At 40.6% G+C, this 15,728-nt stretch overlaps 1 protein-coding gene across 1 annotated transcript in view; it reads left to right on the plus strand.

The window, feature by feature from the left end:
* pdzd8 (PDZ domain containing 8) overlaps positions 1 to 15,728 on the plus strand; it is a 32,953-nt gene that overhangs the window by 3,017 nt on the left and 14,208 nt on the right. The window contains exons 2-3 of the mRNA XM_044137102.1: positions 6,972 to 7,097; positions 9,276 to 9,378. Of these exons, the coding sequence (XP_043993037.1) occupies positions 6,972 to 7,097; positions 9,276 to 9,378 (229 nt within the window). The remainder of the gene's footprint in view (positions 1 to 6,971; positions 7,098 to 9,275; positions 9,379 to 15,728) is intronic.

The raw sequence follows: 15,728 nt of genomic DNA on the forward strand, positions 1-15,728 counted from the left end.
AAAGAACAAATTGTGTGTAGATTCTTGAAGGCAACACAAACTTGGTGTCATGTGATTCTAAATTTAGTTTTTCATTCCTGGTTGAAGGGAAAAATAGTTATGGGACAGACTACAGTTTGTGAATTAAACAAGAATATTTAGAAATTTTTGCATAACTGTATAAAACATCTGTTTAACACTTCTAGCAAAGCAAAACTCAGAGAAAATATGCTCAAGTCTTTCAGTGAGAAAGGATTGAGAATAAAGATTTTCAGGCTTCCAGTTGGACTGAAATTGAAAGAAAATCAACAGGATGTGCAGATGAATAGTTCTCTCTTTATCTGGTGACTAGACTAACACAATTGACAGAGTCCATAGTGTCAGCACTGTTCATAAGGAACAAAGTTAAAGAAACGGACCGTAAAAAAAGGGAAGTTGAAAGAGTCAGAGTGAAAGGAAGTCTTGAAAATGGGTTTTCGGTTTTGTTCATCGGGTCTAAAATGATGATCAGTGCAGCAGAGGCCATTTCCACAGAACTAAATGTGTTGAAGCCTCATGTGAGACTGCTACAACTATTAAAGTGTTATGTGTTTTCAAGACACATTGCGCCATTTCATAGCATAGTTAAATAACTATGTATTTTTGTTATAAAAATGCTAAAATACGACTTAAAATAAATTTTACTTCCTGATTTAACTCCTTGAAATTGGACCTCTGTCTGTAAAAATACATGCTCTTTGTTCAGACAGAGCAGGAAAACTCCCCCATCAAACCTTTAACAACGTTTGGATCAGCGTCACACTTAGAAGCAGCTTGTACATTGAGCTCAGCAGGTGCACAGTTTGACCAGGTGGTTGCTAATTGCTGCTGGCTAGTCTAAAGGATCTGAGTAGGGAAGCTGCACCTCAAAGGGGGCGCTAGGTCCACCCAGGCATTGCACAACTGAATAGTTGCCATGGAGATTAAAAAGGAATTCAGAAAAATGCAGGGAAGACTCGAGACGACCATCCAGTTATGTTTTTGATGATGACGTAACATTGTAGCATGACGCAAAGCTCCAAAACGTCGATTTTGCGCGATGCTGTCCCTGCATTGAAGGTTGGGCGCCATGTAACCAGAGCTGTTGCGTAATCTCTGTTGTTAAAAGGGAAGTTTCACTGGCAGCTGCTCTCTAACCAGCATCACTATCACCCTGCTGCTTCCTCCTTCCTGAACTCCAGTAGGAACCCGCCCTGCTGCAGAACGTGGCCCGTTTACCTTCACGTTTCTGCAGCTTCATCATGAAACCACGGTGTGAAAAATGACCGCCACTTTTAAACCCGATAAGCAAAACCCAAGATGCGCGTTTATTTTCTTCTCACTCGGACTCTCTCAACTTCCCTTTTCTATTTTTTCTGACTTCCTCACTTCTGTGTTGAAATGGCTGCATCTTCTAGAAATGTCTGCTGTGCTCCAGGTTCCTAACAGAATTTTAAGTGCAATAATTTTGGCACATCCAACGCTCTTCCTAGCAAGGCTGGGAGATGTCGCTTCCAAATAAAATCAGATTTTTTTCCATTAGTCTAAATCTGATTTTCAATGTATTATTTTTTCCCCTCTTCATAAAAAGATCTCTGAGCCTGGTGGTTGGGTGCTGGGCAGTCATTCATGCAGCGGCCCGTCATATTTTTGAGCTAAAAAATGTTTAAAGTTGACAGGAAATTTGAAAATATCCCTTGATAATTATGTGTTGTTGAAAGATGGGAAGATTAATACCTGAACACCAACTATAAAGTCTTAAAAATGCAAACATTTTAAATAAGACTTAAATAAATAAGACTTGTATATAAATACATTGGGGGAAACCCTTTTGGGAGTTGACTTGAATTCAAAGTACAAGCTGTAAAACTTGCTTGTAAAAATATGATGATTGTCCTGGAAAGGCTCTGAACTACAGAGGTTCAAGGAACTTTTAAAAAAATACAGATTTTATCAAACTTAAAATTTTCATAAACAGAAGAAGGGAAAGAAGAGTGCAGTAATGGTACTATGGTGAGACAAAAGAGGGCGGGAAGCAGGACTGCAAGATTTCCCCAGAAAATCAATGTTGGTCAGTATTGATGGACTCTACAGTGGGTCCACATGCCACAGTGAACTGATAGATGCAGGTAGGGGGCGCTGTGGAGCAGATCATGATGGTTGATCGAGCAAAGGCTCTAAATAGTTACATACACACAATATTTGTTTTTCTTTTTATAGTAAAAATTTTTTTTTTATCTTGATACAATTTTTATAAAAAATAAATTTCTCGCTTCTCCATGCTTTCAGTGCCGGTTTAGTGGGATTATAAAACACTAAAACTATTACTGAAAACCCACATTTGTTCCATCAAGTAATTTGCACCGTCTAATAGACAATTTTGCAAGTTGTGCATCATTTTAGAAAAAAGTTTTTCTCAAAGCAGCCCCATGGCTGGCTGTTCAATACTGTGCTTTTGTCTTTCTATCGTGTACTGAAAATGATCGCGCGCACACACCCACATCCACCCATCCACCCACAAACACTCCCAGCCCTTAGAAAGCAGATTTGGAGCTTAAAGGATCTGAGTTTCTTTCTCTAATACTTAATGGTTCACATCTTTCTTTTGCTTGCAAAGACCTGTCTAGAGAAGGGAAGTGCTGCAAAAGAAACTCTGAACATGTGCGTGTGAGTGTGCATTATCTCCTGATCATGTAGAGTGAGTGTGATGGGGGTGATGTAATAATAGGGCCTTGGGATTTGCTGAGCGGCACAGATGGTGGTTCACAGAAGGGGAGGGTTGGGACCGCAGCCTTCTGGAGGCGATCCAGGCATTACTGCGAACAGCCGTCAGCTTCACATATGGGGGAATACTCTATTGATGTCCACTGTGCTGGGTAGCTGTTGCTCCACTGGGAAGACTCCTGATCAGCGTCACATTATCCTGCTCGTTATAAAAATGAAGTAAAAGTGAAACTGTTTCCCCACAGCTACATTGGTCTTTAGACTTGAGTATAATGCCGCATGAAATGTTGTGTTGCTGCAAAGTCTTGCAGCATTTTGCTCTTGTTAGTGTAGCTTTAAGATTTAGCCTCAATTTTACATAAAGTTAAAACTTGATTTCCATTGCTCGATTGCATCACTGTGCTTGCCTCCAATGTGTCACGCTATGTGGGGAGTGATTACTGCCCTCCACCTCATGGGACACGGCGTGATGTTAGGGGTTTCTCCAGACCTCCATTTGAATCATTTGATTGACCTCAGACGTTTGTCATTAAAGCTGGTCTTCTGTGAGCTTTGCTTAGTGCAGCAGTGATGTTCACTTCCTCTTTGATTGCACCAGGTAAGGTAAAAGTTTCACTGAAACCTACCTCTGTCTCTTGTCCTTTTCTCCGCTGTCAAGTCTCAGACTAACCCAGGGTTCTCAAACTCCATTCCTGCAATTTTTAGATGTGCCTCTGCTGCACCACCTGAATAAAATAATCAGGTCATTAAGGCTCTGGAGAACTGATCTACACAAGGAGGAGGTAATTAAGACATGTCATTCCAGTGTTTTGTACCTGTGGCACATCTAAAACCTGCAGGACAGCGGCCCTTGAGGACTGGAGTTTGAGACCTGTGCTCTAACCGATTAGAGCAGGATCAGTGACACTCCGCAATGAAAAAGCTTGAGGTCGGGGTTTTCAAAGGCTCTAATAAGCCCTGATATTTCACTTTTCTAAAAGAAATTAATGATCCTTCTGCTCCAAAGGTTGACATGTGCTTCTGACGCTTCTCATAATTGCACTCGTCCGCACTGATCAGATCTGTGACACCATTTGTGAGGGATGTGGCCGACGCATCTGGAATGTCCCTCAGCTGAGCCACGCCGGCTGTATTGAATGTCCTCATCTATACGTTGTTTAAGATGCATAAGGTTCCCAACACACTGCTGCTGAACAGGCAGATGTTAAATTGCAGTGTGCAGCTACCAGCCGATCTCTTAACGCCAATGTTTATTTGTATAACACTTTTAAGTAACAAGGCAGTCCAAAGTTCTTTGTCATAAAAACATACAAACATCTTAAATAGATGGAAAAAAAAATCATACAGTGACCAGTTGAGAAACCAGTGAGAAACGTTACATGTAGTCAAATATCATCATCAAAATCATCAATCCACGTCGAATATGTTCCAGTTATTATAAGTTAAAAGCAATGCTTTTGATTGCTAATAGCAGTGTCGCAGTGTTTCAGCTGTTTTGCTGCTTTCTGAAAGTTTGTTCCAGATTTGTGGTGCATGGAAGCTGAATGGATCTTCTCCATGTTTGGTTCTGGTTCTGGGGACGGAGAACCAGAACCAGAACCAGAAGACCTGAGAGGTCTGCGCCGTTGATACAACAGCAGCAGATCTGTAATGTATTTTTGGTGCTAAGCCATTCAGTGATTTATAAACAGAAGTACTTTTAAAGGCTATTCTCTGTTCTTGGGGGAAGTGAGAGATCTCACCAGAGAACCTGCAGCAGGTGCTTCTGTTCAATGATTCTGTGTTGTAACGTAAACTGATTAAAGATTAAAGGGCGTGTGATGCAGGTGTCACCATAACCAGCCAGTCAGGATTAGAGAAAGGGTGTAGCTAATAGAGTCGTCTTACTAATGAGACTAATTTTAACTTACTACTTGAATCTGATAGATCCTACAGAGGGAGCTAAATAATGAGACCTTCTAAGCTTTGTATCCAAGCTGATACTTCTTTGGCGTTAGTTTCTCGGAAATTATGCCTCATATCTTATCAAAAATAAACCTTTTGCTTGAATGAAAATGATACATTTAAATAACCAGGGGTATGAATAGTTTTAGGCTTACCTGTACACAGAACACTTAAAGAAATATAAACACCTGCAAACTTCAGGTGTTTGTAAATTAGAGAGCTTATTGCACAGAAAATGATCCCTTTTTGATGTTCTCCTTTTCTGCTTCTTTACCATGTTGCCATGGCTACAACCTCCAGGGGAAAAGCCTTGGCGTTGTGAGTCATCAGATTCAATAGGAAGTTGTCTCTCAGGGAGGCGGGGCTTAGGAGATGTCTGTATATGGGCATAAAGTATTGTTAAGAACTGGATGCTGATTTAATGCAGGAATCAGCCGTTCTGGTTGTAGTCTGAACTGGAATCAGCCGTTCTGGTTCTAGTCTGAACTGGAATCAGCAGTTCTGGTTCTAGTCTGAACTGGAATCAGCCGTTCTGGTTCTAGTCTGAACTGGAATCAGCAGTTCTGGTTCTAGTCTGAACTGGAATCAGCAGTTCTGGTTCTAGTCTGAACTGGAATCAGCCGTTCTGGTTCTAGTCTGAACTGGAATCAGCAGTTCTGGTTCTAGTCTGAACTGGAATCAGCAGTTCTGGTTCTAGTCTGAACTGGAATCAGCCGTTCTGGTTCTAGTCTGAACTGGAATCAGCAGTTCTGGTTCTAGTCTGAACTGGAATCAGCAGCTCTGGTTCTAGTCTGAACTGGAATCAGCAGTTCTGGTTCTAGTCTGAACTGGAATCAGCAGTTCTGGTTCTAGTCTGAACTGGAATCAGCAGTTCTGGTTCTAGTCTGAACTGGAATCAGCCGTTCTGGTTCTAGTCTGAACTGGAATCAGCCGTTCTGGTTCTAGTCTGAACTGGAATCAGCAGTTCTGGTTCTAGTCTGAACTGGAATCAGCAGTTCTGGTTCTAGTCTGAACTGGAATCAGCCGTTCTGGTTCTAGTCTGAACTGGAATCAGCAGTTCTGGTTCTAGTCTGAACTGGAATCAGCAGTTCTGGTTCTAGTCTGAACTGGAATCAGCCGTTCTGGTTCTAGTCTGAACTGGAATCAGCAGTTCTGGTTCTAGTCTGAACTGGAATCAGCAGTTCTGGTTCTAGTCTGAACTGGAATCAGCAGTTCTGGTTCTAGTCTGAACTGGAATCAGCCGTTCTGGTTCTAGTCTGAACTGGAATCAGCAGTTCTGTTTCTAGTCTGAACTGGAATCAGCAGTTCTGATTCTAGTCTGAACTGGAATCAGCAGTTCTGGTTCTAGTCTGAACTGGAATCAGCAGTTCTGGTTCTAGTCTGAACTGGAATCAGCAGTACTGGTTCTAGTCTGAACTGGAATCAGCCGTTCTGGTTCTAGTCTGAACTGGAATCAGCCGTTCTGGTTCTAGTCTGAACTGGAATCAGCAGTTCTGGTTCTAGTCTGAACTGGAATCAGCAGTTCTGGTTCTAGTCTGAACTGGAATCAGCAGTTCTGGTTCTAGTCTGAACTGGAATCAGCAGTTCTGGTTCTAGTCTGAACTGGAATCAGCCGTTCTGGTTCTAGTCTGAACTGGAATCAGCAGTTCTGGTTCTAGTCTGAACTGGAATCAGCAGTACTGGTTCTAGTCTGAACTGGAATCAGCAGTTCTGGTTCTAGTCTGAACTGGAATCAGCAGTTCTGGTTCTAGTCTGAACTGGAATCAGCAGTTCTGATTCTAGTCTGAACTGGAATCAGCAGTTCTGGTTCTAGTCTGAACTGGAATCAGCAGTACTGGTTCTAGTCTGAACTGGAATCAGCAGTTCTGGTTCTAGTCTGAACTGGAATCAGCAGTTCTGGTTCTAGTCTGAACTGGAATCAGCAGTACTGGTTGTAGTCTGAACTGGAATCAGCAGTTCTGGTTGTAGTCTGAACTGGAATCAGCAGTTCTGGTTGTAGTCTGAACTGGAATCAGCAGTTCTGGTTCTAGTCTGAACTGGAATCAGCAGTTCTGGTTGTAGTCTGATCAACCTTCTGAGCAACCACTAACCTGCTGATGTTCTCCCATACGGGGCAATGAGTGGGATCCACTGAGTCAGAGTATCTCATAAGAACTAGAATGAATCCTAACTGTGTTTTGGTGAATTAGCCTGAATTTTATGCACCAGGATTTGAATTGCACGATTATTTACTCTGTGTTGAACCGTGTGGAGTGAGTTTTTAACTTTTAGAATTAAAAAAAAATCTTTCCTCTTTCTCTCTGCAGATACAAGCCCTTCTTTCCCTTCCAAGTGCAGCCTCCGCTGGGCTCAGCCTGCGATTTGGATCTGTCAGTCCAGGACAGCAGGCTGGTGGAAGGCAAACTCAGAGTGACTCTTATTGAATGTAGCAGGTGACACTCTTTCACTTCATCTCTTACTTGACTGACCTGGACATCTGTGTCCACAGACTCTTACGTAGAATACTGGACCTGGTTTGCACCGTGTCTCTCGACATCTTTTGGTCCGACCACAATGTTTCGGTCATGTCTACAGATTGCACACATTTGTCAGTATTAAGAGTGAAGCACTGGTGTGTGTGTGCATGTAAAAATTTCACCCCCAAAAATTCAAAAATCAAATAAATCTGTAGTCCTCAAAATCTCTCAAAACAGTCACCTGATATACTCAGGTTTGTAAAAAAAGACAAAACGGTCTTTTTTTTTATTGCTCAAGTTGTCTGAGCTATCTATAACAAGACATCTGGTCACCAAACACATTATGCTTTGTCATTTATTCAACAGAAGCTAAACCAAAGGGAAGGAGCAGTAGAAGTCCACCACATGATTTAGCAGCTTGTGAATTCAGGGTTAGCAACAGCAACTTGACATCATCTTCATCTGCAATCCCTTTTCAGTTTGATTAAATTATGCTCAAAATGGAAAAGAAATATTCTTTGTCTGTCAGTAGCTAAAGGGAAAAATTCATCTCCAGCAGCTGTGTTCATTCTGTCCTGTTCTGTAATTAGAAGTCCACTTAATGTTACTCAGTCTGGGTGATAAGTGCGAATCCTTCACACTATAAACTTTATGCCCCTGATTATTTTTAAGTTTTCACTTTTCACCAGTAATTCTAACTCAAAGACAAAATGCTGTAACAAAGCAAAACATTATTTTCCAAATATTGCTTATGCTGTTAGTGGAAAACAACAGTCCCACTAGCTGACAAGGATCATCTGGGTTTATTCACTCGTCTGATTTCTCCAGATCTGTAAAGGTGTATTCTCTCTCTCACCTCGACACCCCATGTGACTGCAGGCCTTTTGATTGCAGCTTATTTCAATTTTACGTCCCTATTGCATGTAGCGAGCTCATCACTAAGGACGCTGTCAATCTTCAAAAATCTCACCTTTCTAAAGCTACAATGTTGACCATTTGTGAAAGGGTTTCATTAATTAACCAGAGCCTGTTGTGTTAGAGGGGTGTGTGTGAGAGGGAGATGGGGCTTAACTACGAGTGTGTTTTATGGACCACAAATGATTGGATCAACGTAATCTAGTAATAACAAGAGCTTTCCATTAAAATCGTCTCCTCTTCCACCGGCCTTCTCACTCACTCTTGTGGCTATGCCCGTCTTTATTAGTGCTTTTATTTCTTTTTAGTTGTTTTAGAATATTCAACAATTCGTAGAGTATTGTACAGAGAAAGGGAAAACAAAATTACATTTGCAGACATATATTTGAAGTTTTTATACATATTCAAGGAGTGAGCTTGACTATGTTGGGGTGATGCCTCACCCCTATTCTGTATTGTACCTCAAATGTAAAGTCCTATACATGTTTAGACTTGTATAACTTATAATGTGTAGCTCTCCCAGGACGCTATTAGTTACATATTAGGTGTAGTTATGACAGTAGTCCATTGTCATAAAGTCTTGCTTCAAACAACTTGATCCATTACTGCCACCTTGTGGTTGTGGTTAGCAGCACACTACTGAGCATAAAATCAGCTTCCAAAATATGGGGGAATTTTTCTGCCATAAGTCGAGAGCACACGTTTTCTGTCTGAAAGCAAAACTTCTTGTCTTTGTTCTCAAAAGTTGTAATGATTGCACTCAAACCTTCTGCTCTCTTTCAAATATAGAACTATTGATTGTAGCAACCTGCACTGCCACTATAGATATGTCTATGTGTCCATCTATCAATATAGACATGTTTATCCATCAATCAATATAGAGACTGATCCACAGAACAGTTGGGTATGTGGATCTATTTTCTTTGGTTGGGCGATCAAACTCCTGCCTGAGATCTTCTCTAGGCTGTTAGCAATGCTTTCAGCCTGAACATGTAGCCACAAGTATGAAAAGTTTTGAGAACAAAAGACATGAAATCCTGCTTTCAGACTGAAAATGTGTGCTCTCGACTCATGGCAGTAAAATCCTTCCATACCAACACAAGTTTCAAACCTGCTTACATTGGCGGACTCTCTTGACTGACATTTCCTTGGCCTTCCTTCTCCATAAGGATTTCCCTATCAGAAAATGGCTTCCTGCAGCAGTCTTAGTGATCTCACTGTTCCTGTCTGTGCCTGCAGACTGTTCATCCTGGGCTCGTACGACCGAGAAACCTACGTTCACTGCACCCTGGAGCTGAGCAGCCTGCAGTGGAAGGAGAAGCCGCGCAGCTCCATAAAGCGGGTATGCCATTTTTCCACTCCATCCACTGTTCTCCTGTCTGGTGTTCTTATCCTGCTCCCGACTTATTTATGCACAACGCCGAGAAGAAGCAGAAGGAGCTCTGACAACCCTAATATTATCATTGCAACCCTGATAATATTGCATGCCCATAATGGGAGATGGGCGATCAGCCGACACGGATTTGTGCCACTGGGCACAAATCCTTTCTTTTTTTTTCTTCTTACAGTTAAAATAAACATTTTTCCCCTTCTGTTTAGAAATGCGCATAAAGTTAAACTTGATTCTTTTTAGTATTGGATTGTGCTGCTACAGTGACAGACGAGTTTATTTTAAATCTATTTTTATTTTAGTTTTTTTGCAGCTGAACATTTTACGGACACTTTAAACATCTCATGTGCCAGAATTAGTTTTCTCTGCTAATACCTTAACGCATGCTGCATTTCCAACAACAAACCACTGTATAAAATCCTCAGAAGCAAACTGATCACAATGCTGGAATATTTTAAGAGATGCTGTACGTCTTATCACAACCAGCAGATGGCGCTGTACTGTTGTAAGTTGTCTGAAGGCAGAGATGAAGGGACATCTGTGGGTCATTGCAATCTGATTGAATAATCTCTGCTGACGGTTTAGACACAAATGCCAATTTAATAATATGCAAAAACTTGTAATGTAGGACAACTTTGGCACGCAAACATTTCCTCGTCGTATGCTGCTTATTGGAAAACGTCGACAAGATGACACATTAATAAAAGCTCATTGTCATCTTCTCTGCATTGATCAGATTGTTCCATTGTTGACATTTTGCGAAGCGGAGGAAATCTTCAGGCCCCCTGCAGCAAACCTTTCTAATTGTTGCAATTTAGAGATATTACAGTCATCACATCAGGCTGCTTTGGAAGTGACTAATGACCATTTTAGGGGAAAATGTCACACCTAATTACCGGCCGAGGCTCCAGCCAGCCTGCCGCTGCCGAGCTGTCCACACACCTCTCAATGGCATTTGTAAAGGCTCACAGATTATTTCTGTCGAACAATAATAACCTTTTGTTGCTTCTCATGTCGCCCCTTTAAATAATGAGAGGCAGCTGAGAACTCGTCCAGCAGGGGGCAATAAAATACCACAACCTGCTCTGAGACAACATAAGCCATTCATGTGCCCCTAGAGCTGCCATTTTAAAATGTCTATTCTTTTTATTATTCTGTCTTGGTTTCTCCTCTGCAGATACAGGCAGTCAGCTCATTTATGCAGTTTGCTCTCATATCAAACTTGCTGTTTGTACTTTATTCATGTTTTCAGGCTACATTATGTGGTAAGAAAGCAATATTCAACAATATTCATATCCATAGAGCCTGCCTGGTTCTAATGGGGAAACGTCTTAATGTGTGAGCTTCACCTGACGGCCGAATATTCCTGCGATACACCCCAGCCTTTCCCCAAAGCATCTGTAGTGAACCTGTGTGGACACAGTTTCTGTTCTGTTCCCGTAAACACTTCGCACATCGTCTCATCAGCATCATATCCTATCTAGAATTTATCACACTTACTCACGTGTGATGCACATCAATCAGTCTGTCTCTGAAACTGGCCAACGTTTTATTCAGCGGCTCTAACCCGTCATTGGAAGGTGAACTCTTCTCACACTATTTTCCCTTGTTTTTTTTAAATGGATCAACCAGGAACATTGACGTTTTTTGTCTTTTTGTTCTTTTGTTCTTTTCCCAATGTGTAAATGTATAAGCAAACAGCAGACTCTTTAGCCTCTGTAACAAGCTTTCTGCTGAAACTGGTCCTCAGTTATCTTAAAATCTTATGATGACATTGATATTGGTAAATATTGCAATGCTGCGATATCTGCCTGTTTTCTTCTTTTCTCTTTAATTTGTGCTTCCTTCTCTCTTCTGTGACCTTTAACCTGTTTGGCAATGTTATTTGTTGCGAGTGTGAGCTTTTGCTATGAAGAGACTCTGTAGTCTTAATGCAATATTTAGCCAGCAGTTCAACTTCAGAACTCGCAAAATATATCAGCCAATCACTGTTGGACTCACAGCGGTCCTTTGTGAAATTCATATGGCTCACGCTGAAGCTGTGATTGTGATATATTTTTGAAATATTGCGCCACCCTAGCTTTGAATGCACAAAGCACAACAAAAATCTATCCTTTAAATAAATATAAGATGATGATGCACTCAGGTAGGCCTATCAAAGAAATTTTGCTGGACAATAAATTGTCCCAAACGTCATTGTGAGAATCAATAACCCTTTTCAAGTAATATAACGGTAATGGCATAATAATGCAGAAACATATTCTCCAAGATCAATGAGCTTTAAATTCTAATAATCATTCAACACTGGAACTGGAAGACATTTTAAATATCCTAAATAAATAAACAAAACGACAGCAAAAATAAATAAAACGAATTATGAAAGGGCCAGTTGGGACCAATGCACCTGACTGAAGACTTTTCACATCCAGTTTTTTGGAGAAAGGGGGAAAGAAAGAGAGAAAAACAATAAACCATGCAAATGTATATTATTGAGCTTGTTTTAATTGATCATGTGACTAATTGATTTATTGCTTTTTGTGAACACACAGGATGCTCATTCAGCAGCAGTCTGTCCAGCGATAGCCTGCATCTGTAACTGTACGTTTAAACTTCAGGCAGTGTGGCAAATGTAAAAAAAAAAAAAACAACTAAAAAAAACAACAACTTCCATTTGTCTATCCGTTTAAAGCTGCGTTATGCAGTTTGTGAGATTTCTATGTAAATGTCTAGGGATAAATATGCAATAAATATGCAGAGTAAAATCAGAATCAGTGGTTTCTGTGAAGGTGTCGGTTTAAGGTGGTGGATGTTGCTGTAAAACTGGAAATGAGTTTTATTTGTCTTGAGTTGTACAAGATCTCTGCTGCTGCAGCGTTTGCTTTATGTCTTTTGGCTGAAACGGAGAGCCAGATGTGAATGAAGCACGCTGTCCCATCGTCAGGTAAAGGTGCAGGCAGCTTTTCTATCAGTGAATACTGTGTGAACCGCTCCGTCTCTGCACTCCAGCGGTTTCGCCCTCAGCGCAGCCCTCTGAGTGGACCCACTTCAAAGTGTCCGTATTCCTTTTTTGTTAATAGAGGCACACGAATGCAGATTCCTAGTGGCATTTGAGCCTGATTTATCAGCCCTCCCCAGTCTGCATGTCCTCAGCAGGACTCAGTAGTAAGGATTAAAGACTATACCATCTGCAAAAGGTCAATTCACCCTCTTTCTCTGCTGTTCCCCCTTGATGAAGCCCAGATATAAATATCTGCCTAAAAGTATAACGGTTTTACCAACATGCTCTGCTTTTCTCTATGTGGTTTGTCTTTCTAAACCTGGTTAACTGGGACTAGTTTAATTTCTCCATCTTCTATCTTAAGTGTTTCCTGCAGGACAGAATTTCCACAATGGAGACAAGCCAGTTATATCAAGCTTTTTGTTTGTTCTTTTTTTTTTTTTTCCAAGTATCATGCCCCTTTCCCCCTGCTATTTATTATGAACTATTGCTGATAGATTTCAGGGCTGAAATATCTTCTCTTGGAACACAGTTGCTCTGCGTTTGTCTCTCATTTACCTGTTTCAACTCACAGCTTGTTCTTCTTGTTCTAGAAGGAGCTGAATGACACAGAAAATATTTAAAATCTAATGCAGTGTGTGTTTATTCAACATGTTGGCTAAGTCTTCCACCACTATAATAGATAAAGTCATAAAAAAAGGTAAGCTATAATAATACAGATTAAGCCAGTGCAATCTTTAAAGACAGACCTCTGTTTTAATCGATGCAGACTAGCAATAGGATTTTGCTATTTGTGATTGAAGCAGAATTTCATTTTCTTTTTTATTGTTTTTAAATTTTTCTTTCATCTTTAGCTGGAAAAAAACCAGACAGTTAATGAGTTCATAAATCAGCTGACCGACGGTCAACAGCTTCAGTCACCATTTGTCTTTGTATCAAAGTCAAAATGGATTATTAAATACAATAATCAATTTTATCAGTAGCATGGAGTAATTAAAAACCAGTTGGGTCATAACATGAAGTTTTATTTTAAATTCAGTTTAAGTTGGAGGGCATAAATCAGTCTGTCAAGACAGATATTTACTCCTATTGTAGTAGTGTTCAGTGGAGGTAAACCTGGCCAGGGATTGTTTACTACAAGCAATGTTTCCATGGATTTATCTGCTGAAAGCCACTCATTGAATGTATGAATACAACTTGCAGGAGGCTGTACAAGAAATGGCTCCATGAGACATGAGGACACGCCGTCAGCTTGTCTAAGTCTTTAAGCTTCACATAATAAAAACTCGCTGTTCTGTTTCCGTAGACAATTGTGCTTTTCTTTTTATTATTACCCATCCATGGTGTGTTGTGTTTTAAGTGGTGAAGTGCAGTATGTCAGGCATGTTTGCACATCTGCCTTGTCGATTTCATTTTCAGCCCTCAGTGGTGATGCCTGCTGACAGCTTAACTGAAGGGGCAGAGAAGGGGGATGTGTGTGTGCACATACAAGCATGCTGGTCAATGTCCTGTTGTGTTGCAACACTTGTTGCTCTTAGTGTGTTCACGTCGCTTGTTTGGATTTCCGACTGCATGAGCCTTGATTTTCCACTGGAGGCTGTAATAAGATGGGAAAACTAAAAGCAGTTGCAAATGTTAGATTTAAATTTAATCCTCAGTTATTTATGTCTTTCATTGATGCAACATATGTTGAAAAACCTGTTGGCGCTCTGAGGCGTTGCCTTGAGCCTGTTTTAGCGAGCACCAAAACCTACTGGTCCCTGTCTGGAATAAGATGTCTTGAATTTGATATGAATGATAAACTCTGCCATATCGTTTTTGTGTTTTGTTGGAAAGCACGAGCTCTGAATGACATTTCAGAATTGCTGCTCCAGTCATTTAGTGTCAACCAGCTAATATTAGCATCGTCATCATTAAGCAGCTAACACATTGGTACCACAGCATGTCAGCAAACGCTTGGAGCACAAACTGGAAGTGTTACACCTGATCCCACAAACCGACTTCATTCATTAAGTTTGATGTGGTGATTGTTGTTAATTAATACTTCAATATCTCTGTCTTGATGATGGAGTTGTAAATCGCCTGACTCATGAATGAGCTGAATCTATGAAAGCACTCTTCACTCATCCATGCTACGGTTATTTGGGGAGACCATTAAGGATTTCTTTCTCTCTGGGTTTGGTTTTGACAGTGAACTACTTAGAATGAGTTGAAATCTTCCAATGTGATGCAATCGAGAACATTTGTTTGTGAGTAACCAGCCAAATTTAAGGGATTTTCTAGCTATATATATATATATATGTATGTATGTATGTATGTATGTATGTATGTATGTATGTATGTATGTATGTATGTATGTATATATATCAATCATACGTGTAGCACAAACTGACGGCTATATTTGTCAGACAAGTATACGCTGCCCATTACCATATGCTTTTATTTAATTAGCAACCTAACGTCATGACGTAGAAGTTAGATCGCCTTAAACTTTAATAGCAGCTGTATGACCTTCTCACTTAGCAGTTAACCAGTCCATCATCCAGGAAGAGGGAGGCATGTTTTATACGGGGCGTGTTTCGTAGTTGACTGCAGCCACAGCTAGACCTTGCTTTAAATACACTTAAAAGCCTGAATCTATGATGATACTGCATGTGTATCTATCTAGTCATCATTGAAAACGATTAATTGACTTGTGTATCTTGTCGTGTATGTTGAACTGACAGCTTCTTTAAATGTCGTGGACCTCTTAATGTGCAGGCACACAGATGCGTACTAACTGCATGTATTCTGTTCTGACAGCGTATGCTGATCTAACATAATACAGGCAGCAGTATAGCTCTGTTAGTATTTCAAGTAGTAATAGCTCCGTTAGCGCTGCTTGTCTTTGATGTTTTCTCCCAGCGTCTGTAGCTCTGTGTCCGGTTTGGTAACACCCGTTTGGGGTCCAGCATCGATCTGGTCTTGGTCCGGTCGGATTTGTGGTTTCATATTCAGTACCGGCGGCAGTATAGCTCCATTACCATTTGAAAGAGCTTCTAGCTCTGCTTGTCTCAGCAAGGCAGCACAGCAGCATGGCATTTGTTTTTTTGCGAAGGTAACAATCAACTGTTAAAGCCTCTGTCAATTTTGCTTTTACAAATGACTCAGTCTTCTGGAGAAAAATGTTGAGGGCACAAATGTAGACCCTTCAGGAGTTGTGTTCGGCTTTGACTCTCCCACTGCACTCTTCCTTTTTTAATTTGGTAAATTATCCAGATTCACCTCACTGTTTGTCTTTTTTAAATTTCAGCCGATATTGACA

This window comes from Gambusia affinis, linkage group LG13 (assembly GCF_019740435.1).
Source record: "Gambusia affinis linkage group LG13, SWU_Gaff_1.0, whole genome shotgun sequence".
In the NCBI taxonomy this organism is placed as follows: Eukaryota; Metazoa; Chordata; class Actinopteri; order Cyprinodontiformes; family Poeciliidae; genus Gambusia; species Gambusia affinis.